At 43.1% G+C, this 26,161-nt stretch overlaps 1 protein-coding gene across 4 annotated transcripts in view; it reads left to right on the top strand.

Annotated features, from left to right (window-relative positions):
- Positions 1-23,803, top strand: part of LOC123519007 (transcription factor cwo-like) — a 54,641-nt gene extending 30,838 nt beyond the window's left edge. Inside the window, exons 1-5 of one of the 4 annotated variants that reach the window (XM_045280120.1) lie at positions 1,748-2,967; positions 14,631-14,820; positions 17,196-17,384; positions 17,586-17,708; positions 20,655-23,803. In XM_045280120.1, the coding sequence (XP_045136055.1) occupies positions 2,680-2,967; positions 14,631-14,820; positions 17,196-17,384; positions 17,586-17,708; positions 20,655-22,003 (2,139 nt within the window). In that variant the 5' untranslated portion in view covers positions 1,748-2,679 and the 3' untranslated portion in view covers positions 22,004-23,803. Of the gene's footprint in view, positions 1-1,747; positions 2,968-14,630; positions 14,821-17,195; positions 17,385-17,585; positions 17,730-20,654 lie in introns of those variants that run through there. The other 3 variants (XM_045280119.1, XM_045280122.1, XM_045280121.1) reach the window with 3 other exon arrangements.
- Positions 23,804-26,161: the final 2,358 nt, after the last annotated feature.

Below are 26,161 nucleotides of genomic sequence, written 5' to 3'. Positions count from 1 at the left end.
TGTACTGGCGGAGGGAACGTGTACGTAAGGATGACTGGCTAGTGATCACGTGCGCCATCGACATTCCCTCTCTCTCTCTCTCTCTCTCTCTCTCTCTCTTCGGACCGTCCTCCTCTCTTGTTCTTCCCCTTGTCATCTCGTGTAACGTGCTTCCTGCTCCCCAAACCACCTTGCAGGTTAATTGTGTAGGAGTGGAAAGCAGGTACAGAGGAGACATGAGATGCACGCGTGAAGGACAGGACACTGCAGGTGAGGGTGCGAAGGGTAAAGCAAACCGGGCGGGAGTGTCTGATAAAAACAGGAAGGCAAGAGGTAAGATAGCAAAGGACAGAAGAAAGGTACGGAGGAGCTTGGGTGCGTGATGGACGGAGGTGTTGAAGAGAGAAAGGAAAGTATGAAAGGAAATAAAAAAAGATAGGAAAAGGAAAAAAATGAGGGAAATGATGAGGGGAAGGTACAGTTATAGATAGTGGATAAAGGAGACGGAGGAAAGGAGTGAGGGGGAGGAACGAGCGAGGGGTGGGGGTGGTTATGATGCATGTGGTGGAGAGTTGGGGATATAGATGGGTGGGCGAGCGGAGCAGACGGTGGAGGAGGAGGGAGGTAGCAGAGGATGGAGGCAAGAGTGGTGACGTCACTAGCGGTCACGTGTCTCCCCGCCTGTCACCGGAATGTCGCTCGTCCACCACCGCCACCTCCTCCACCTCCCACTCCACTTATATGTTTCCCTGCTATCCCCTGCCCCGTTATTGTACAGAACTAACACAAGACAACAGAAGAAAAGTATTGATGCTCAGAAAAGATAATATGAAAATGCTCTCTCTCTCTCTCTCTCTCTCTCTCTCAGGCCACAGAGGAAAATTTCAAAAGGGAGAGGAGGAGCAGGAGCAGGAGGAGGAGGAGGTGGTGGTGGTGGTAGTGGTAGTGAATGGGGGTCTGGGAGAGTGCCAGGAGGATAAAGACGACAAGGACGAGGAGGAAGATGACGACGGCGATAAGATATGACAAAGATAACGAAATCTGAAAAGAAGAAGAGGTGAAGGATGAGAAGAGGACGATGGTAATGAAAGCGCGACAGGAATGCTTTTGAAACTTCGAGGAGAGAGAGGACAAGGAGGACGATTCGTTCTCGTAGATTGTTTGCTATGCCTCCTGGTCCTCAAATGTAGGTTAGCGCGTTCTTCCCCAACCTCAACTTCGGAGGAGGAGAAGCCAAGAGAGAAGAAACGTCATGTTGAGCTTATCAAGAGAGAGAGAGAGAGCAACGTTGGTCCTGGTGTGCTAGAGGCCTTCCCTAACGCTCCTTCCCATGACCCCTGGCAGCAGCAGACAACGGTATGAAGGTTTGGGGAAAGTCTGGGTGATGGGGTAGAATTAGATGGGGGTGAGGGAAGGGCTGAGGGACAGGGGCAAGTGGGGCTGAGGTTAACTTGCCGGTGGGAGCATCAAGTGCATGGCAACCCACGTGCACCACTACCCCGGTCACGTGTGCCCCGCCCCGCTCCGCCCCGGTCCAGCTGGCTCCAGCCCCGTCGGTCTCGCACCCATTCCTGCCAGACAGCCCAATTTTTTCCTCCCTCTATATCTTGCACCTTTCACCATTCTCATTAATGCTGTATACCTATCCTTTGTTGTTTTTTTTGTTTGTTTTGGTGCGCTCTCTCTCTCTCTCTCTCTCTCTCTCTCTCTCTCTCACACACACACACACACACATGAACCCTGCTGGAGGAGGTTGGCCGCGGCGGGACCTGGCGGGTGTCGGTCTCCAGCGAGTGGCGGCACCTGCGGCGGCGGGCTGCCAGCTGAGCTGATTCTCTGATGGTTGTTCCTTTATGTGTGTCCTTCAGCAGGTGCTGGGGCTTCATTCTGGGGGTGAAGGGGTCAGATGGTGTTGCCCAGAGGCAACGAAAGTCAGTAAGGGGCACATGAGAGCACAATTCCTCCTCCGCCGCCTTGTCTATTTTGGAAGTGTTCCGAGTGTGGAGCTGCACGTGACCGTCACACGCACATACGCACACACCAGACGAACACGGGAGAGCCGCACACACTCACACGCGAGGCTCAGTCTGTAGCAGCCTTTGCTGGCGTGGACATTCCACGACTGCTCCGCTCGCATCTTATCGCTTCTGGCAACCAGTGCTGTGTAAAGCTGTGGATGGCACGAGCCTTAAGTAGCACCTCTCTCATTCAGGAGCCACCGCCTGGTACATTCGGAGTTTTATTCTGTGCCTTACCGTAGAAGCACCGGCCACGATGCTCGGGCGACACAGTTTACTTTGAATATATAAATACAAATTTGCTGTGACATTTTGTGATATTGGTACAAATTGTAATAGAAAAAGAAGTGTCACCGGACTGCGTCATATTGTGCGACTCAGGACAGCTGTGCTGAGTAGCAGCGGCCCAGTGTATGGTGCAGAGAGGCCGCCCGCAGACCGGCTGGAAGTATTAATACACAAGTTAAGGTTGAAAGCGACTGTAGTGTGCGTGGATGTTTGCCTGTGAAGTGGAAGCACGTGTGACTGCTGGCGGGCACTGGTTCCGTCTGGTCCACGCTTCCGTGCCCCGACCTAGAACACAACCGAGCTCCAACGTGCCCTCTTGTCCCCTCCCCGGCCCCGCTTGGGACCAGGGGTAAGAGGACTGGCTAGAGCCGAGGCCCCTTTGGAGCCACTGGTAATGGCCACGGTAGTGAAAGAGGAACCAGAGGCCCCGTACAGCCTCTCTCTTCTCCTGGGTGACCGTAACTCCCGCTGCAGAACCATGACCGCTTCAGCTATGGGCCCTGGAGCCCCACCCTCGCCTGCCGTTCAGCACCAGACCTGCGGTGTTCAACAGCAGCCGCCACAACAGCCAATCATGAATGGAGTGGCCGCTTTTGAGAGGGTACCAGCCCACTCTCCTTCCAACGTACCTCCTGTCGAAGGCACCAAGAGACATCCGTCACCCATCAAACCCACTGCCAATGTAAGTAATCCGATCCTTTCTGCATCAGAGTATCAAACCCGCCTAGCATTGCAGCCTCCGCGCGCCCCCAAGTCTCGGCAAGCCCAGGGAAGGGTAGTGCACAGTGCGTGTCATCAGACAAGCCTGTCTGGAACACTGTCTTTGGGTCCTATATCTTCCTGAAGGAGGCTAATGAGGTTGGAGATGAGCCCTAGCACGTCTTCTTCCTGCCCACCATGAACATGCCGCTGCACAATGTGGGCGAGAGGGGGCAGCAGAGAGGGAGGGAGGGAAGGCGGGCTTGCGAGAGGGAGGGAAGGGCCACACGCTGCTCCACACGTGACCAGCCTCTTTGGCTACACAAGGTCAATCTTCCCGCCGTTCTTGAGTGCCGGTTATGAGTGTTGGAGTGTCATTGTAGACATTCGAGTGTCAATATTAAACGATTTGTTGCCAGTATGAGTGTTGGAGTTTATGAAACGGCATCAAATTCCGGAAATAATATTGAGTTATGCTGCGTTTCAATGCTGATTCTAATGAGAAATAGCTTGCCAGTCTGAACATTAGACTGCCTTTAATTAAGTGTTGCAACGTTACCAGTCTGAATAGCTTTTTATATTTATATGTACACAGGAACTATGTTTAAGCTTAGCGTTTCTATAGTGTGTTGAAATACAGCATGAGAGAGAGAGAGAGAGAGAGAGTGAGTTCACCTGCCCTACCTCACATTCAGTGTTGTTAACCCTTGGAGGTTAGCTGCTTGTATAAAGGTGTTTGAAGATCACCTACTTTTTTTTTTTAACTTCCAGAGTTGTTTTTTTCTTTTGCGAATTACGTCAATGGATAAAGATTTATTCATGTGACTAAGTCATGCGTAGCACTGTGCCTACCTGTCAAGTCTTAAGTCTTTTGTTACAGAGGACGCGGTGCAGCTGGGTCTAGAAAAGTTCCGTGATTGTGTGAGCAGTGTTAGATTACCTATACTGAAGAGTGCTACGTGAGTTAGTGCTGGATAAGGCTGACAAGATGTGGAGGGCGTGGAGTGAGGTGATGGACGATGGTGAGCAGAATGAGCGATCAAATTGCGCCTGTCAGTGGCTGCCAAGACTTTCAAGTTAAGAAATGAAAATAGTGAATAAACTATGATTCTATCTTAATATTGTAATTAGATGGAAATTTATCTTAGTATGATGATATCTCTGCATAAATTGTCGTAAAGGCGAGAACAAGGCAGGCGATTATATACTAGTTGTGTGAACTAGTAGCATGGTGTCCTTCGCTTAAAGCTGCAATAAAACATCCTTGTGTGATTGGTAAGTAAATACGAGTGTGGCGTGGTATGTACGTATTTTTTAGCGGACACACGGACACAGAATAGCTAGAAATACCATTAAGATAAAGTAATCAAACTGATATCATGGAAAGTTTATCTGGACAAACTTATATCTTTGCGAATAAATACAAAATAACCCGGTCCACCTTGTGTGAGTTTACTTGAAACTGATGCGGATTAGCAAGTTTTTTCTTTATCCATATCGAAAGAAATTTTAGAAACTTCAGAATAGGAAACATAGCATTGTCTGCTTCATTTGAAGTAACTGTGTGTGTGTGTGTGTGTGTGTGTGTGTGCGCGCGCGCATTCTTACAGTCGCCTCAGACAAACAGGTGCGTCATTGCATTTTTTGCACTCGCGCCTTGTATACGTCAACATTAACAAAAAGAACACTTGCTTGTCTGGAGAGTGGCCAGGGAAGTGCGTCATTGAATTGGTTATCAGTACAACTACATTAACAAAGTCCGCTAATGCACACGTTATCCCATACTGAGTTAACTAACTTGTGAAGAAGCGTGGCGTTCTTCGGGAGTAACACTTATTTATGTACTACAATTGTCTTGTTTTGAGCGTCGTAAGGGAGAGACACACACACACACACACACACACACACACACACACACACACACACACACTAAGGAGACGCTTCATGTAACCTAGATTTTCTTAAGGGTACGACTAATACCAAGCCCTTGTGCCCATATGCTTTTCACCATATACACACCACTCTCTTCCTTAGCAGTTCCCCGCACCCTCCTTCCTTCAATCCGTACACTGACAAATATAGGGCACACCACTAGTTATTAACCTATGTAGACTTCAGAGGCATTGACTTCACTCCTTAGTGGCTTTGGCAATTATAGAGGGCTGCGAGCGGCACCTGACTGCCTAGATGTTGAAAGGTTAGTCTAGTTACCCAAGTTACTAGCGTACATGCTTCCTCACAACTTCTTGCCACTCAGAGTGGTGCATTCACTTACACAAATTTATGTCTGTAAAATTGATATCATGTTTGAATTGTAAGTTTGCCAATAGCACAGTATGAGTGTTTATGCTGAAGACACATTTCCATTATCTTGCCATTCTATGACGTCCTGCAGGCTGAATAGTGCAGAAATGTGTACTAGAGTATGCCAATCCCTTTCAAGTTGGTAAACAAGCATTGCATCATAAAGTGACGCGAGCAGTGCTGACTAAAATGTTTGTTGGCTCGTGTGTACGCCTCTTGCAAGGTCAAAAGTAGCGTTAGGGGCTAGAGTTAACTGACCGGTGTTACTGCGTAGAATCTTATGCCGTACTGTTAACATTCTATGACCGTGTTGAGAGAACAAATACTACTGATTAGTTATAATTTTATTTGAATGCGGAACCTCATCAAATGGGATTTTCCACCTGATGTTTGTTTTGCAGTCCGTGGCCAGATTACTTCCGTCTCTATCCAGAGAGAGAGAGAGAGAGAGAGAGAGAGAGAGAAAGTGAGTTTGAGCTATTACTGTGAATAGTGAGTCCTATGTATTCCATAGGATACCGATGACCCACTAGCACACACGAGGCGGCCCATGCTCACCTCAACCACCACCTTGCGTCCATATATACACAACAGATGGCTTATGCTCCTAACACCACCCCAATGGTTTTCACGCTAAAAATACGCTTGAACTAGTTCTATCGTTACCACTGCTACTGTCTTCACCTCCACTACAACTGCTATTCACCACCACCAACAACACTACTACTACTACTACACCCAAACCGCCAAACTATAGCAAGTCTTCACAATCTAATTAATTACATATGCATATCATGTGAGAGTAAGTTTACACATATGGCATAATCTATTCAGAGGGCAGTGCTTGAAGACCATGGAGAGCAAACCTAAAGGATCGCAGAAAGCAAACTTAGGGACTTATGGATTGGGAGTGGTAATAGGTAGGCATAGATACTCCTATATACTCCTTAATAATTCATGTGTGCCTCAACTTCGTGGTGCCCCTCCCCGCCGCGCTCCGGTCCAAATAACAGGTGACGGCCACCATCTTAGCGCCACCTGTCCCGGCCCTCCTGCCTCCTCACGTGACGTCACTTCTCTAAATGCGGGGGATGCGGTTGTGACGTCGCGAGACCACGTGACGAGGGTGTCTGGTGACGTCACTTGCGCGCGTGCGCGCACGCTCTCTCTCTCTCTCTCTCTCTCTCTCACACACACACACACACGTGAAGAGCGGCCGCGCGTCAGTCGCCGCCACCGCCACCGCCACCGTGATCGATCACCCAACACCTGACTGAGCGCCGCCCACGTGCAGGTGTCGCTCCCCAGCGCCCTACGCACCCACCCACTTCCCCATCATACACAGTGACCTGCGATTCAGTTACTTTAATGGCGCTTAGGGGACAATGCTAAAAAGTTGGACGGTAAAAACTGCAGTGGTTTATAGGAGTAGTGAATGGGGAGGGTGGTTCTCATGAGTGATAACGAGTGATAAAAGGGAGCGAGAGGAGGGCCAGATAATTCAAGGCAATGTAGGTAATGGGGGGTGATAGTACGGCTGGCTGGTAGGTGGCTCTAGAGTGATAAAGGAGTAGGTAGATACTATGTGGCAATGATAATGAAGATAATGTGAGAGGATATCTTAGATGTGGTGGTGGTGGTGGCGGCGGTGTAGCTAGGCGGCTGTAGCTATGAGTATCGGACAGTCAGTAATAGTAAAGATAGATAAAATAGCAATTGATAGATTAGTTGATACATAAGCAGATCGTTAATTAAATAATAAAAGGTAAATTGAATGAGTGAAAAATAAGAATAATGACAAGAGGAAAAGTGAACAAGAGAATCAAATAGAACAATGATAGAAAAAGAAAACAGATATAAGGCTACCGTTAATAAAGGTTGCACTAAAAAATAATGATAAAACAAAAAAAATATAAATAGTTAACAGTTGTAGTGCAGGGGAGTGGTAATGATGGAAGTAGAAGTTGTATTGCCGGTAATAGTGAAGGTAAAGTAAGAAAAAAAAAATCGTGGAGCAGGAGGGGGTTGGAGTGCAAGAGGAGTAGAAAAGTAGATTAGGAAGGAATGAACAGTGAAAGTACGAGCAGATAATGTCAGTGGTAATGGTCAGTAAAAGACGAGGGGAATGAGAGAGAGAGAGAGAGAGAGAGAGAGAGAGAGAGAGTAGGAGGGAAGGGGAGGTAACATTCCATAGCACATGGCAGTGTTCAGTTTCAACGTGCTTCCTTCCCCCTCTCCCTCCCGTCCTTGCCTTCCCAGCTCTCACCCTCCCGTCACACCAAGAGAGAGGGGAGGAGAATGAAAGGGTAAATGATGTGACTTAATGTCCATACAACCACTCCCTCTCACTCCTTTCCCTCTCTCTCCTCCATCGTCTTCCCACTCTCACGCCTTCCTCTCCCACACTACCCTCCCTCATCACGTGTGGTCGATGGGAGTCCAATTTCTTCCCAGTAACCTCCCCACCCACTCTCCCTCTCACCCCCCTCTCCCTCGTACCCAATCACGAGGCTAACTCATTAATGCTCCTCCTACACTCCAAACACGTGGGTGGAATGGGGGAATGGAGGGAGTGTGGAAGTGTTATAGAAAGCAGAATGGAGAGAGGAAGGGATGGAAGAGGAGGCATAGAAGGGAGCAGAATGGAAGGAGGGAGTAAGTGGAAGAGAAAGGGAGGTGAAAGGGTACAGAGGAAAAGTGGGAGGAATTTAACACAATTTGATTATGATTCAGCTGGCGGCGTAAAAAAAAAATAATAAAAAAGTGATGGGTGGTAAAAATCTCTCTCTCTCTCTCTCTCTCTCTCTCTCTCTCTCTCTCTCTCTCTCTCTCTCTCTCTCTCTCTCTCTCTCTCACACACACACACACACACACACAGAGTGTCTTCCTGGTCACGTGGGGATGTGCTGGCTTGCATGCGCGCTCGCTCGCTCGCTCTCACTACCCACCTTTATGTTTCTTCTTTTTCTTATCTTTACTTATTGTTCAATATTTCCTCCTCTTCCTGTTTTTTTATTGCTTTCGGTCGTATTTCTTTTCATCCTTTCTTTGCACCTGTTCTTTATTTCAATTTTCATTTTTCACTTCATTTCTTTTGTTTCTTAATGTTTCATCTTTTTTTCCTCCCCTCCCCTTCATTTCTATTTTTTTCTTTGTCTTTCTGTAACTTGATTCATTTTTTTTCTTACATTTCCCTTATTTCTTCCCGGTCTCGTTTATTCTGAGTAACAATTCTTTCTTCTTTTTACCTGTATTTTGTCTTCTTTGTATTCATCTTGATAACATCGTTATTTTCTTTCATTCCTTCTCTCTAGCATTGAATACATTTTTCTCTCTTCACCTAACATGCTGCTTTTAATCGTCTCCTGTCATTCTCTTTCTGTTCCTATTAATCTTTTCACACCTCTTTGTGCTCCTTCTCGACTTCCTCATACGTTACTATAAAAGGTAATTCTTCCTTCTCCTCATCAGAACCTCTTCCTTTTCCTCCTCGTTCTTTACTACATTCTTCCTCGCTCCACACCCTTTCATCTCCATATCCTTTCTCATTCCCCTTACACGTTTCACAGTATATTTCTTCCTCCTTCTCCTCCAGGATTTTCTTTTCTTCACTCGTCACTCACCTGTCTTCTCTCCCCTTTTGAGCTTCCCCAGCTGGTAATTTTCCCTCTTCGCGGCATTCTGGGAGGTAGAGGGCGGAAGGGAGGAGGAAGGAGGGTTTGAGTCACGTGTGTAGGTGAGTGAAGCATGAGGAGGAGGGGGAGGGATGACATGGAGGGTTGTGGAGGGAGAGTGGGAGTGAGCAGACAAACGAGTGGATACAAGTGTTACACACACACACACACACACACACACACACACACACACACACACACACACACACACACACACACACACACACACACACACACACACACACACACACACACACACTCTCTCTCTCTCTCTCTCTCTCTCTCTCTCTCTCTCTCTCTCTCTCTCGGTACACACACGTCAGTGTATGTGTGTTGGGAGGGGGTGTGGCTACTGAAATCATCAAACAACACGTCTTGATCCCCATGACAAGTATTTAAGAATAGTGAGCAGCGTTAGCATTAAGGCTGAGAGTGGGATGAGACGCGCCGTTAGCTGGGAATACATGGGACAACAAATGAAAGAATAACAATGAAAAACGAAAAAAAAAAAGATTAACTCAAACGAATACAATGTTTAAAAAAAAAAAAAACGCGGAAGACGTCTCGAAACCATTCAGTAAAGGAGGACAAGGGAGGAAGAGGTAGAGAGAGGATGGGAGGGAGGAAAGTGGTAAGGTGTTAGGGTGGGTTGGAGGAGAGGTGGTTCTGGCAACAAACAGTGGTTCTCCTCAAGGACCCGACACACACACACACACACACACACACACACACAGAGAGAGAGAGAGAGAGAGAGAGAGAGAGAGTATTGGCTTTGGACTGCCAAAGGTCGCCATCGAGTCTTCTAAAAATACTACACAAAAATGTGACAATTGAGTGAGCGGGGAGGGGGCGGGGAACGAGATGCAAGGAGCTTAGGAGGAGAAAAAGAAAAGACTGTTCCAGCAGACTGAGGTGCTGTCTGACTCCTGGCGTAGCTTTAAGGAAAGAGCAGGAGCTTGGCTTACGGTTGAGGTTGCTAGACAAAACTCAAGTGGGAGAAAATAAAGGGCAGGAGGCAGAGGAGGAGAATGGGGGCGTCTCGTAATGAAAAGAAACCTTGGGAGTCAGAGAGAAGGGAGTAGGCTGAAGAGGGATAAAAATGGTGAGAGGGTAGGTCAGCGGAAGTAAGGAAAGAAAATATAGTAGTGTATGGAAGGGTGAAGAGGAGAGATGAATGGAGGGTGAGGGTAAGAAGGGGATAAAGATAAGTGTGAGGGTAGGTCAGCGGAAGTAGTCGGAACAAGAAAAAGGAGAGGAAAAGAATGAAGAGGAGTGGGATGTGCGATGATGGTGTGACCTCATTATCACTTATGACCTTTGACATTTTTTCCCTTAACTCTTTTCAATCTTTTTTTCATGTTTGTTTACCATTCCCGCCCCATTCTCCCTCTCCCCCCCCCATTTTCCTCTTCTTTTGACGTGTTTGTTCTGCATCCTTTGCCTTCCTTTTTTCTTTTCCTTTTCCTCGCAGTGCACGACTTCCTCTCTCTCTCTCTCTCTCTCTCTCTCTCTCTCTCTCTCTCTCTCTCTCTCTCTCTCTCTCTCTCTCAGTGGAAGACCTCTGACCTGCTTCTCTCTCGGCTCTCATTCCTCCCCGTCAGACATTTTACATTCCTTCCGTCCTGATCAGTCTCCCTTTTCTCCCACCCAACGAGCGTCCAAGCACTAAAGTTGCCCTCCAGTCTGAGTTTCTCTTGCCCCTTCCTGGTGGGTCTCATCCGCGGTGCCTCCCTTTCCCCATCCCGTCATCCTTTCTGTGAAACTCCAGAGTCGCCTGCCGCTCTTTGTGGGTCTGAGAGAGAGAGAGAGAGAGAGAGAGAGAGAAAACCGCCCTGCTGCTAGTCTCCTGCCGGTGGGCAACAACCTGTCCCCTGCCTACCCGCGCCGTAGCCTGACGAGGCCTAAACAACTATAGATAATACGATAAGTTTTTGACTGCGACAGTTGAGAGAGAGAGAGAGAGAGAGAGAGAGAGAGAGAGAGAGAGAGAGAGAGAGAGAGAGAGAGATTGGCACGGTCATCGTCATCGGCAATCAACAACAAACATGCTCTTAGGCCTCCTCCTTCTGCTGCTCCTACTACATCCTCCTTCATCGTAGGTCGCACTCCTCCTGCTCGTACATCCGCCTCCATTGTCAGTGTCCGGTGTCTGGGGCGATGGTGCTGGTGAGAACCATGGTATGTGGAGGTGAAGACGGTGATTTGTGGGGAAAGGGTAATAGTAGTTGAAGGCAGTCAGCCTCACGTGTTCATACCGCCTCTGGTCACTATGACGAACGCTCACGCCGAGAACCGACCCAGGCGGCCCCGCAGCCAAGGGAATGAGCGAGAAAGATATGCGTGGATATGTAGCACGCACGTGCCCAGCAGTGACATAAGATCGAGGCTGTGAAGGTGGTGTGCTAGTAGTGGCTTTGGTGTTTATAGATTCGTGTGTGTGTGTGTGTGTGTGTGTGTGTGTGTGTGTGTGTGTGTATAGTATTATCTATACTACAAGCTACCAGAGGAGGAGGAGGAGGAGGAGGAGGGCCAAGCAGGGAAGGCTAGAGATGATGAGACGGGAAGAGAGGGAGGGAGAAGTCACGTGTACGAGGCGCGGCGTCGCTCTGCCTACCCCCCCCCCCCTCTCTCTCTCTCTCTCTCTCTCTCTCTCTCTCTCTCTCTCTCCGCCGTCCGTCACAGCTAAGAGCACCAGCTGTGACCATGGCTCCCTCTCCCTCCTTTTGGCAAGGAGGCGGAGTTGCGAGAGGAAAGGTGGCGCTGCATCACGTTCATGTATTGAAACAGCCATTCATAGGTCCATGGAAAGTTACATTATTGTAGCCAAGTTACTTTTGGCTGAGAGAGAGAGAGAGAGAGAGAGAGAGAGAGAGAGAGAGACTGACGGACGGACGAACGAACGAATCTTCCCAGCTGGCTCTCTCTCTCTCTCTCTCTCTCTCTCTCTCTCTCTCTCTCTCTCTCAGCTTTTAAGGAGATAACACCACACGCATGAGACCAATAGACAGACGCCAATGAGGATGAGATAAGACTACATATCGATTAATACATAGAAAAGATAGCTGCGGCCAGCGAGAGGGAGGCAGAGAATGGGTCAGGAATTCAGGGCCAGCCAGCACTTGACCGTTGGTAGCCACGGCCTTCCTTTTGCTATCATTTACGAAGCCTTGCCCCCCGAGACGTCGCTGGCTTGTTTGTTTGTGTGTTGGACAGGCAGGCGACTCTTAGCACATGTGCCCCACTGAGACGCAACATCACCACAAGCAGTACTAGTTACAACGTCAAGGTCATTCACTATTAGCACACACACATACACGTGCCACCCAGACACCTGGAGGTCATACTATATTGTTTATTCCTCCCAGAGAGAGAGAGAGAGAGAGAGAGAGAGAGAGAGAGAGAGAGAGAGACTTATCCGTAATATTCATGTGACCTTACTCTCCCTTACTCCTTTCCATTGCACGCGCGCATACGAGAGAGAGAGAGAGAGAGAGAGAGAGAGAGAGAGAGAGAGAGAGAGAGAGAGAGAGAGAGAGAGAGAAACTATTCCAGGACGCGCCGCAACAGTTTAGGTCATATGGCACCGCCTGGGTTAACGGCAGAACGCTACATCTCCCACCGGGTAACTAGGTTTTGGTAAGGAATCGAACCCGGGCCGCCTAGACCGGAGGCTCGGATAAGAGCAGCCTTAACTAACTACGCTACCCCCAGAGAGAGAGAGAGAGAGAGAGAGAGAGAGAGAGAGAGAGAGAGAGAGAGAGATTGGTTTAACTTAGTGTTTCTGAGTGCCTTTCATTGGAGTAAGCCCACGGTGATGGATAATTAAATGGTCTTGTAATCTGGCCTTATGAAATTCATTGCGCTATGCTTTCAGAAGTTTATACACATGACTCATTCAACCGTCCATTAATATTCCGTCTCGTGACCTCAATATTTCACGGGTTAACACTTGCTTACATAAATGACGGTGGTAATGACTGAGTGGTGTGTGTATGTGTGATTATACGAGTTGTATTGGATTAGGTACTACTACTACTACTACTACTACTACTACTACTACCACCATCACCACCACCACTACTACTACTACTACTGAATGGGAGGAAATGAAACATCTTTAACGTCATTTGGAGAGAGAGAGAGAGAGAGAGAGAGAGAGAGAGAGAGAGAGAGAGAGAGTATACATATACATAAGTAATAAACAAGGCTTAAATACACCATGGGAGAAGCGAATGGTAAGAAATGGGGTTAATCAGGTTAGAAGCGGGATAGGGGTGTTGGAAACGTGAGGGAGGCGCCAGTGGGAGTGTTGGTTAGAAAGACGCGGCAGTGGTAGGCTAGCAAAGCCACGATTGAGGTCAAAAGAGGAGTTAGGGCAATGCGTGGCTGGTTGGCTGGCAGGCTTAGCTGAAAGGGGCATGGCACGTGACTGTGTGGGAGGGAGAAAGGAAGAGGAGAAAGATCGAGAGATAAAATAAATAGCTGTAGTTCATTTCGAGACCTAGAAGTGTTGTTGCTGGGGAAGCCTTGTGTGGGCGGTTCGTGATGGTCAACGCAGGTATGTGAGAGGTGGAGATGGTGAGTGGGATACAAGATTTTGTACCGAGGGAGGTGGTGGTGGTGGTGGTAGCGGCGAAGAGGAGGGGGCCTGGGGGGGAGACAGCCACGTGACCCTTTACTGCTGACGTGGCAATCTAACTCTAGTTCACGCCAGCTAGTATTCCTCTGCGAAGTAGGTCCGTGCATCATACATTTGGGCGTGATAGCAAATGTTACTGAGATCAGAATATCCTTGGTAGGTTCGGGGTGGGTGGGTACACTGTGGACCCTGGCGGCGGCTTCAACACGTGACCAGCTACCGATTCCCCCTCACCCCGCCCGCTCCACCGCCTCGCTCCGCCTTCCACCGCACCGACTCCACTTACCTCACCCGCGCGTCATTGCTTTATCGCACTTTCTACCTCAGTGATGCAAACGGAAGCTTTTAACAGACTAGTAGAACGCAAGGAAAGCCAATGCACTTATTCTTGGATCAGGAACCCTAACAAACAGTCCCAATCTTAAGTAATAGGGTTGAAGAAATGGGCGAATAGAAATCCTTCTCTTGTTGCTCATGACTCCGCTCGTCCGTCATTGATGCACGTGTCGGTGGCGTGGACCGGATGTGCGTACATTCCTAACGACACCTCTTTGGAAATAACAGCTCTATTACTAACACGGAGATAGCGGTGTGTGTGTGTGTGTGTACTGTATTGTTGTGGTTCTTAGCTTTGAATACCACCATATAAACCGGATGAAATGTGTGATTAATGTGTATTTTATTACTGGGTTTATAAATTTCCTCCACGTGATTGATGAGAGACAGTATAGTATGTTAACCCTTTCTTCCTCCTACACTGACCCACTGAACAAAGTTACTGGGTTACTGACAATGCACACTGCACAAACTTAATAATCAGTAATAATACAATGAGAAATCGGTCAAATTCATAAACAAAGAAGGTAGACTTCCATTTTCTGTCCTGTCGAATACTGACGATACAAGCTCCACACACTTAATACCTACATCACTACTAATGAAAAATAATAATAAAAAAACACTTGAAATCAGTTAATACATAACATGTAAACCGAAACGCCATATACTTAATTATCTGCCCTCCCGCAGGATCCGCTTTCTCATCGTATCATCGAGAAGAGGCGACGGGACAGGATGAACAACTGCCTGGCGGACCTGAGCCGCCTCATCCCCACCTACTACCTCAAAAAGGGCCGAGGCCGCATCGAGAAGACGGAGATCATAGAGATGGCCATCAAGTACATGAAACATCTACAGGCCCACGCATGCAGTCAAATAGGTGAGAGAGAGAGAGAGAGAGAGAGAGAGAGAGAGAGAGAGAGAGAGAGCAAGTACAATTATGTTGCTTTTCACTATAATAATAATAATAATAATAATAATAATAATAATAATTATAATAGATAATGAAATTGAAATATATGTGCATATAATCGGCTGTATGCAATCATGTACCAAACAACACAATGAGACCACATGATCAGTCAATACACGGGGTCGCGAACACGCCAGCGCTGACGTGCACACGCTGACGCAAGTCCACCAATACGGTCATAATGAATAACTAAATAAACAATGCTGAGTGTCCCATGCGTGCCAGTAGATGCATTTTTCTTATCAAAACTTACGCTTCTTGTTGTCAATAGCATTAATAGTGAAGTAATGATCGTCATTTCTAATTCATGTTAAGCTTAGCAGGCTTCAGACAGTATTGTGTCTGGCGGCGTCAATAGTAAGTAAAGTTGAAAGGCCAAAATAGCAGCTTAGCAATACCGTAATGCTTAAAACTTGCCATGAAAAATATTTCAAGAAATGTGCCCTTTGGCATTTCGCCCTGACCTTTCCTACTACAAGCTATCACCCACCCACATAGATCGATAGCTAGATTGGCAGACATAGTCTTACATACACGTCGGCCTCTGTCGGTCATGAGTGACCATGGGTAGATATATCCGTCCACTATTTTTCGAGACACTGGTCTGCTTGAGCAGTGCCTCTTATGGCTATATAGACCGACCGATGCGAGAGTGGCAGTGGTTGTATGTCGCATTTGTGTGTTGATTTTGGTTTGATGGCTGTCTTTTCCTTTTTACGATCTCGCTTCTCTGTTGCTGCAGCAGACAGGTTTTCTTCAGTCTGCAGCTGCTTGTGAAGTGTGTTTCTTAAGGAGGTGCGGTCTGCTGTTAGGTCCTTCAAAGTGTTGATGTTAAGCACCTTCATGTCTTTCTTGCACACATCCTTGTCGGCCAATGCTTCTCTGTCCTGTGGCAAGCTCTCCTTAAAGGATGTCTTTTAGGATTCGGCCATTCTCCATGCGGCAAATGTGACCTAAACAGCGCAGCCGGCGTTGTCTCAGTTGGGTGTAAATGGTGGGCAGGCACGCGTGAGATAGAACGAGTGTTGGTCACCTTGACTTGTCAAGTGATGCCTAGTGTACATTGTAAGCTCCTGAGATGGAAGGAGCCTTTTCTCCTATCGTGCATGCGTGGTCCATGCCCCACAACCGTATATCAAGGTGCAGAGGACACATACATTGTATAAACCTATCTTCGTCTTCTCGGTCAACTTGGGGTTGGTCCACACTCTTGATTTGAGACGAGCGAGCGTGTACAGTACATACATAGACACATAGTAAACACGTGTGTACATACACACATAGTACATATATACACATGTCCTTACTGACTATATCTTGAAACTCAATAAATAGTGAAATAACCACACAATATCATAACACACATTCCTGGATTCCATTAATATGTCAGCAGTATACCGTCACTCATACCTGAACAGAAGTGACTTGTTTGTCATATAGGATGCCAGTATTGGTCTCTTCAGCGTGTTACGCCTTCCTCCCTTCACTACATAGGAATAACTAGCTGTTCAAATGTGCGCTTCAAATTCGGAAGAATGTACCGAATACTCTTTCATTGTCTTACTCGTCGACATTATTCATAAGAAAAAAAGAAGAGAGAGAGAAAAAAAACTTTCTTTCCTCCGCTGAACCCTGAAAGATTGATTATTGCGTAGTAACTGTATGTATAGTAAGGCAAGAATTACCGAACTGCTCTCTTGCTTCAAAATTGCATGAAACGTCACTCTTACCTTCCTTCATATGTTGTGGAAAAATGGATAAGTACCAAGAGTACTATTATTATTGTTATTATTATTATTATTATTATTATTATTATTATTGTTTTTGTTATTGTCTATCATTATTAATACTTTATTGTTATTATTATTATTAATATTAATAATAATAATAACAATAATAATAATGATGATAATAATAATAATAATAATAATAATAATAATAATATTATTATTATTATTATTATTATTATTATGTTATTATCATCATTAGTACTTTAATGTGTGTATTATTATTATTATTATTATTATTATTATTATTATTATTATTATTATTATCATTATTATTATTACTATTATTATTATTATTATTATTATTATTGTTATCATCATCATTATGTAGTGTACTGTACCATATCCATGTTTCATTAGCTGCGACTAAAAACTTAATTTTCGGTATAAAATGTTCCTTTTTTTTTTTTTTCCCCAATTGCCTGTTAACTTTTGAATACAGATCAACACCCACTTTTTTCCTCTCCCACTGCTAAAGCTATGTTAAATCTTCAGAGAACTGTGAGGTGACAGCTAAGCAAGAGAAGACAGGGAACCAACTGGAACAGTTTCATCTTGGCTATCAAGAGTGCATGTCTGAGACAATGCAGTTCCTGGTGGAAAGTGAAGGCTTCTTCTCGGGTGACTCCCTGTGTGTGCGGCTAATGAACCACCTCACCAAACACTGTGAAAAGATTCTCAACAGTAAGAGTCTTCTTTCATCTTGGTGTAAGGTTGCCATACATGATCACATGTCTGTGGTTGCCATTCAATTTTTTTTATATTAACTGGTCAAAGCAGGTATTCCAGCAAATACATGTAATGATATTGCAACATTGTAATGATGTATTCTGCTTATGATGTTTATAGTCACACTGAATTAAAAAGGCCTTCCTTGTGTTGCAGGTGAAGGTTATGTGACCAGACAGAGTGGTGCAAGTTCCTCATCTAGTGGGTACCATGCCAATAGCTCCTCAGCGGGCTCGTCCAGTGATGGCAATGGCAATGGGTCAAGTCACAACTCTGAGAGTAAGGAAACTCTTGTTACAGGTAATGCTCGAGCCTCAAGGGAGTTGTTGTTTGTTTCCTTTTGGCAGACGTAATAACTCCTCCAGAGATTGTCATTCTAGGCTTCCAGACATGATAATTACCTTTCAGGACATTAATTCATAATATGTGCAGAACTGCACTTTATTTTAATAATTCACAGCTTCCACAACATTCTCATCCTGGTGACTGGCAAGGCAACAGACTCAGAGAGCTGTTGTGTTTTCTGGGAATGCATTAAAATAAGATCTCTCCCCAAGAGTTGCCATGTTCACCAGTCTTATTGGTGACAGTGTTCAGGCCAAAACCAAGCCACTGTCACTGGCTTGGGCACTTGCAGACCAGATGAACCAGCCAGTACTAAATTGGCTGGACAGCACATAACTTTGTTGCTTATTAATACAAAATCTAACTGAGTAGTTAAAGGGTTATATTTTAACTGCAGTTAAGATGTATATTTCAAAATCTAATTAATTCACTGGTTGTCACTGGTTCTGGAACACATTCTTAAAACTTCCATACTTTTAGTGTGTCTGGTAAAAGCCCTGTACTTCAGTTTTTAAAGTTTCAGAAGCTTTTAGCTTAGACATTTATGGTTACAAATTGCAATCAACTTGGGCTCTGGCAATGATAATCTTGTAAACTTATTTACTGAAAATGAGAGCAGTCCCACATTGCTTTTTCTGCTTTTCTTAATTTCTAAATTTTCCATGTTAATGTGATTTTATCTCTATAGTGTTTTCTCCATACAAGTTGCTATACTGCCATACAAGAGAAAGAGAGCTCCAGACATGAGGCACTGCCTCGCTACATCACAAGTTGAAATAAACATTACCAACTGCAGACAATACAAAATGATCTTGGAACAGAAATATGTTTAGATATATATTTTTTATTACAGTTAGAAAAAAAATTTCAGTCTTTTAAATATTATTAATTTCAGATTTTAAACAAAATCAAGGATTTTTTTTCTGAGGCATTGTTAGCTTTTCACTGTTTGTGAATTAGGTTACAGTTGTGGGATTAGGAAATCATTGAATCCAAATAGTGGAATCAGGAATGCAAGTACTTTTTGTGATTATATTGTGCTTTTACTTGTGATTTTGGATATACTATATCTAATCTTTTTTAATTTCTTCTTAGTAAGATTATGTCATAATTTTGAAGAATAAGTTTCTTCCATGGTGCTGGTTAGAGGTAAGTGTGGTGTGTCTCAGGAACTCTGCATGAAAGTGGCTGACCAGGATGTGTGTGGTGCTGGTGTGCACTGGGAAGCTTCTCCAGTTTAAATATTGGAGGATGTGAGGTGGATGAGTGTGATGCTAGTCCAGAATTCATAAGCTTATAGGTTTAAGAAGCTACATCAGTGCTGCTTGACGGGATTGTATTATATGGAGGATTTTCAGACATTCAGTACGTCTATCTGTCTAGCCTCTATCCATGTCAAGTAAGTTTACAAGTGAGAATTCAACACTGATGATATCAAATCTAAATTTAATGTTAAGAGTTTAGATAATTATATATTTTGATAAATTATTTCAAAATTATCAAAATTGAAAGACTGTTTAGAATACATATCATTTAAGTTAGTAACTCCAGTTTTTGTTTACTACTGCTACAGAAAAGCCTGCATTGGGGGAAAAAATATGTACAGTTCTTCTTACTCTTGTTCCACCATAAGTATTATGCTTTCATCTTCCAGATACTTCAAGTTTAAGGTAAAAAAAAAAAAAAAAAGAAAAGAAAAGCAGCAGTGTGGGACTGCATCTCTATATTATTGATGTCCTGCCTATATCTATAAAATCTCTTTATATACATACTCTTAAAATAACTATCATTATCATATTGAAAATAAATACTTGGGTCTAATTTACATACCTCGTCATCTCATATTGATTGTCATTGTTTGAGTGGTAGTGTCTGAAAGCTTAAAATCTAAAATGAGGCTCCCTGAATGTCTATTCCTTCACATATGAAGTTGAGAATGTGCCATTGATACATGAGCATTGTGATCATCTGGCATCTTTGTAAAAGAAATAACTTGCAATGGGATCCCTTGTAATTGTAATGTTGAAGACACTCAACAAAGGATGTACTATGGGTGGTAGCAGAATATCCCGGGGCTGCATGTCTCAGGAAAGGATGGCTTGTGTGTGTGTGTGTGTGTGTGTGTGTGTGTGTGTGTGTGTGTGTGTGTGTGTGTGTGTGTGTGTGTGTGCATGCATATCTGTTTGTGTGAGAGAGCTATGGAAGCCTTCACTGAAAGCTCTAAATCAACTCACTTGAAAATCACGACTTACTTTCAATCAAACAATGTATCATAATACAGTATTTAAATCATTATAATTTTCTATAATTCACATTATATAGTGTTTTACTCATTATCATTTTCTATTATTCACATGATATAGTATTTTAATATTTATTATTTTCTATTATTTACTTTGATAGTCTACAATTACTTCAGTCTGAGGTATAAAACATCCCTATTTACATCTAGGATAGAAGCTGCAATATTGACACTATGCTTATTACATATCACATATCTTATCTCAGACTCTGGGCCACAGTAAAATTTTTTGTTTTTGTTGTTGCATCACACACACACACACACACACACACACACACACACACACACACACACACACACACACACACACACACACACACACACACACACACACATTACATAGCAGTGAGAAATGTTAAAATGATTTGAATAGATATTAGTATATACTAGTCTTTGCAAAAATTTGAATGTCTGAATCATCCTTTTTAAATTCATCAACTTTCACAAAGATGCTAAATGTTCATGTTTAGCTTTTGCAGAAATTCTTCAACACCACATTCATCTAAACAATATTTCTTCCAAGGTAAACTTCCTTATTCTTTAAAGGAAGATATTCATATAATGTTTCTCCTCATTAGAAGAGTCTGCATACCGGTCTGAAGACCGTCCGGGTTCAGATGAAAGGGAAGACAAACTGGGTAGTTCCTCCTCCTTGGATGGCAGCTCTGGGGTTGGCAGTCAACTGCGTGAGATCCTGCAGCAGCACTCTGGTCCAGGAAACAGTGGAGAGCGACGGTGTGGAGGGTACTCCTCAGGCCTCAGCTCCAACAACTCTTCTAGCGGTGATGACAACAACAACAGCAACAGCAGCCGCCTCTACAAATTCAAGTCCAACATGAAGCATAGATTCAGTGCTGACCTAGAGCAGTCCCACCAAGTGAGAAAGAAGCGGAGGGATTCTGAGTCATCTTGTGGAAACTACACTGATTATGAAAAGGACCGAGTGACACCCACTGGCCCAGCCTCAAGGACCACACCATCCCAAGAAAACTTCCCAACAGATTCAGCCAAGCTGCTGGATGGCCATGACAGTCCTGTGCCAGAGAAGAACCAGAGAACACCAACTCCCACTCCTAAATGTGAAAACCAAATGGAGAGCAGCTCCCCCAACAAACAGGTGCCTGATATGGGCTCTGCAGGAACTGTCCCCATTTTTGCCCTTAACCAGAATGGCAGCTTTTATGTTCCATTAACAATAGACAACTCCCTAATTGCCCCCATCATGTCTGGCCTTTCAGACATGTCACCCGTCCTTCACCCAATATCTATAAGTGTGAATTTCTGTGGTCCATTCCCCACTATCACTTCTAGTATAGTACCCCCAGGCCAGCCAGGCTGTGCTGCAGCCCACGTACCAAATGCCCACCATCTCCTTGGCAACCGTCTTTCCCATATGACACATGGCACTGCCCTGAACAGCTTTGAGTCGGGGGTATACAATGGCCGGCCCCATCCCAGGCCCCCCTATGACAGGAAAAGACGTGACCCTGTGCGGCACACCTCACAGTATGAGGAGCCAAGAGTTGGAGTGCCTGGTGGAGCACCAGAAGGTGTGGAGAAGTGGGAACCAAGTGATGTGGACATGAGGGAACAACACCATCACCACCACCACCACCACCACCATCCCCTCAATCCAGAGGGTCCACCACGGGAAGCTGGACGAGACCTTCCCTCTTGGTTAGAACACATGCGGGATGTCAAGGACACAAAAGACCAGGAGAAGCCACACGAGGCGAGAGAGATGAGAAGTGTACGTTCTGGAAACTTGCGGGACCTTCGTGATGCGAGAGAAATGTGGGACATGCGAGACTCGGCACAAACAGTTCGTGAATATATTGATACCAGTGGTAACTATCCTAAAAATGCTACATATTCTCGAACTCCCCCACATTGGACACCTGCATACCATGTCCAGCCTAAGAATTAAAGAGGTTGTGAATTAAAGTATATTTTCACCGTACTGTCTAGAAAGAAAATGGTCACCTTAATAGATTTCTTCTTCATTGAAAGATATAGTCGTTATAATCTAGTGAAAGCAATCCTTCAGCGTTGTAATCCTATGAAAATAACATGTTCTATTGTAATAACAAGAAAAGTTTAAATGATGGAGTTATATAAATAACATCCTTAAATGGGATATGTATTATGCTCAGTGTTAAAAAAATGTATGTTTACTGCAAGTGAGTGGGCTTACAAAACAATACCAAGTTCAGTGTGGTGGTGACTCAGAGACAAGTGAAACATTCATCATGTTCTGAGGAGTTTTGCTCAACAATGTCACTGGCTAGAAACTAGTTATGTGAGTGTCCTATTCATCTCTACAAACAATGAAAAATAAAGACATGAAAACAGGATTCATACACATGTAGACAGTACCTGAATAGCTAGGCACAGATGTAACACAGCTGGTGCAAGTGGAGAGAGTTGTTTTTCCTGGCACAGGTGGAGGGCTGACTAATATTATCTCATGAGTGGTGGACAGTCACAACTCAATACTCATCCTCTCAACTGCTTTATTGTAACTCATGCACTTCATTTATATTTTAGTTATTTACTGTAAATATTTTAAAACCTATCCAGATTTACCTTAAGTTATGATTTACAATAAACATTTGTGAATCCTTGATGCTATGACAAAAATAATTACTGAAGAATATTGGATGTGTTTTTTTATTGTTCACTTGCATCTAATCTAATAATACATATCACCACCATAAGAAATGAGTAAAAAACAAACCAACTTGTAGATGGGGTGAGTAACCAAGTAATGAACAGTAAGTTAAATTAATCTGTAGGAAAACAAACACATTACCTTCATGTTCACTGGAAAACAAAAAGTTCTTCATTTCCCTTTTACTGCCATGCATCTGAAAGAAAGAGTTAAGCAGTGTTACTTTCCTGTTATTTTCACTACATCAAGGTTGAGGTGTAAGTATGTTTTGTCTTGGCATCAAGGGAGAGGGAGATGTGTATCTATTGAGCCTGCAGACTCCCCAAAGTTGCTTCTAGTCACAGGTACAGGAGTTTGCTGAGGTGGGAGTGAAGTGTCCTGCCAGCCCTCCACCACTGCCCACCCTGACTACTCGCCTGTGATGTGTGTTGTACGTCTCTTGCATCTCTGTTGTAGAAGCTGCAGATACTGAGCTTTTGCAGTATATGTGCATGTGACAATTTATTTAATATTACTGAAATTTCTTTTCTATAACTGGTATCCAGTTTTGTCTAAATGGTGGTCACTGCTATGGCTGTAGTTTCTTCTTTATAAATCAGATTAAGTCTTCTGTAATCTGGAAAGTGTCTAAAGAATAATTTTTCATTACTGTTACAGAGCTAGTTTTACACAGGATGTTTCCTTTATAATACTACCATTCCTTCATATTGTGTTCTTTTGAATGAGGAACAGCAGTTTTAAAGAAAAATGCTTCATATTGAATACAGACTGAGTGCCAAGCTAAATTTCTTGTTATTGGAGTGTAGAAAAATCTAATAAAAGCAATGATTCAGAAAACAGCATGGCTAAGACTGCATAGTGATTGTCACTACATTGTTGATGTACTGATAGTGCTTCACATAGTGAAAGAAGATCCTACTAAAATGTGTAAATTATTCTGTTATGTAAAAATGAATCCAGTCCAATATAATTTGTTATGATTTTCACTTAATTTGTACTTCATTACTGTGTGTGTAGTAATGCTGAATATACTGTATATAAATTCTGTTAACTTTCTATAAGTTTCTTTTTTTCTTCTTGTAAACCTTATTTATTTCTAAATGTTCCCTTTAAATTGTGTGTGTGCATGCATGTGTGTGCTTGTATGCATATGTATGTAAATTTTTCCCTTAATTTTTCCCACCTACATCTATGTACTATAAGTTCTCTGACACTTGAAAAATAATGGAAGCTGCCTGTATAAAATAAGTTGTAAATTAATTTGTACATATTCTATAGTCCTATAAATCATGTTTACTATTATGAATGAAAAAAAAAAAAATATAAATATATATATATATATATATATATATATATATATATATATATATATATATATATATATATATATATATATATATATATATATATATATATATATATATATATATATATATATATATATATATATATATATATATATATATATATATATATATATATATATATATATATATATATATATATATATATATATATATATATATATATATATATATATATATATATATATATATATATATATATATATATATATATATATATATATATATATATATATATATATATATATATATATATATATATATATATATATATATATATATATATATATATATATATATAAAACCGAGAGGTACAGCATTCAGGAAAAGTGAGGTGATGGATTCATAAGAACTAAGTTAGTCCACATTAGGGTGCCTATGATTGCAGCAGTAACATAACATATTGAGAAGAATAGGTAGTGTGAATGATCTAGAGTAATCAGAGTTCAGGTAATGAGATATAGGATAGGTAGAGAAGAAAATTATACTTTGAAATTCAAATGTAGACATGGAAGGTATCAGGGTAATGAGAGTTAATTATAAATAAAGCTGAAAAGTTCCAACTAAATGAAACTAGATAGAGGAAGATGTGGGAAATACAAGGGGTATAAAGGCTTGAACAACTGTTGAATTATCTTGCTAAAGCTTGATGAACTTTGGATGAGGCCACATGCAGCTTGTTCATTCCTTTCTCAATAGTTAACAAATGTATTTCTGTCCTGATATGTACCCACAATAAAGGTGTTAAACAAATGAACACCTACTATAGTCATGGAAATGATCTAGCACCAAATAAAATCCTCTTAGAAATAAAAAGAAAATATGCCTTTGGCCTGCCATCAACACTGGACAGGGAGGGCAACACAATACAATGTCTGCCAAGCTGGCTGTATTGTACAAACACCTAAGCAATACATATGTCTGCTGTCTGCAGTGAATCAGGGTCACCATAGCTTAATGGCACTGGCCTTCTATGAAGACTAAAATAACTGTTGATACTGGTTGCAATTAATATACATACCATCATCACCACTACTAACAACACTACTACTGCTACTACTATTACTACTACTACTACTACTACTACTACTACTACTACTACTACTACTACATGCAACCAAAGATTTCCAGAAAGTCATGAAATATTCTTGTTGGTAAGTGGTCTGTTGTATGAATAGGTTCAATGACATCAGTTCCCAGGTAAATTTTTTTTTAAAGTATCCTCTTCACTTCAAAACACTTTTATTCCGAAAGTTCTTTAAATGTTACGAATTAATATAATTGTCTTAGCAAAATCATGAGCGGACTTGTGTGTGTTCGTGGAAAAATTGCATTTCATGTCTCATAAATACTAGCAAATTATAATATAGCTAGATAATACTGGCATTACACACACACACACACACACACACGACTTATTTTGATTCATTGTTCATATATCTAAATATGATGCAGCGAGCCAGTTTCAGTCCCGCTCCACACTTAAACCAGCCATGATCTATGAGACACGACAAGTTTACCTCGTTACAGTTTAAAGCTACTATAATAGACAGTAAGGGTTAGTCCAGGTATGGCTTACCGTGGTTTTGTACTGTACGTGAAGGGAGCACACTATCTTAATGGCTAAGGATGACTCAGTGCGACAAAGAAAGTATTTCCCAATCCAAGCATACTCCCTCTTCACTCCCAGCAGGATGAAGGAATCCCCGCTCTTGCTCAGTCTCTGGGTGGGCTTTTCTGCTGGGGACAACACATACAGATCAGATAATGCTTGTTGTACACATGATCACTAGCTTGAACAAGTTTATTTGTTGTGAGGGATGTATTTACTTCTCAGAAGTGGCAACACTGTTTCCAGCATTGTTTCGTCGTATCATACAAGTGGCCGGAGTGACCAGGTTGTTGGGCTGGATGAACCAGAATGGTAAGATCGGAATGACTTCAGTCCTATCCACCACCTACCCTAAGTAAAGACTGACGCGAGTGGTGTCACTGCCACTCTCCGACTCTCGAGTAGTCGAACATCACTGGACTCATATAATGAAGTAGT

This window comes from Portunus trituberculatus, chromosome 44, assembly GCF_017591435.1.
Source record: "Portunus trituberculatus isolate SZX2019 chromosome 44, ASM1759143v1, whole genome shotgun sequence".
In the NCBI taxonomy this organism is placed as follows: Eukaryota; Metazoa; Arthropoda; class Malacostraca; order Decapoda; family Portunidae; genus Portunus; species Portunus trituberculatus.
Note: the sequence above shows the minus strand (reverse complement) of the source record. Positions and strands in the feature narration are given on the sequence as shown.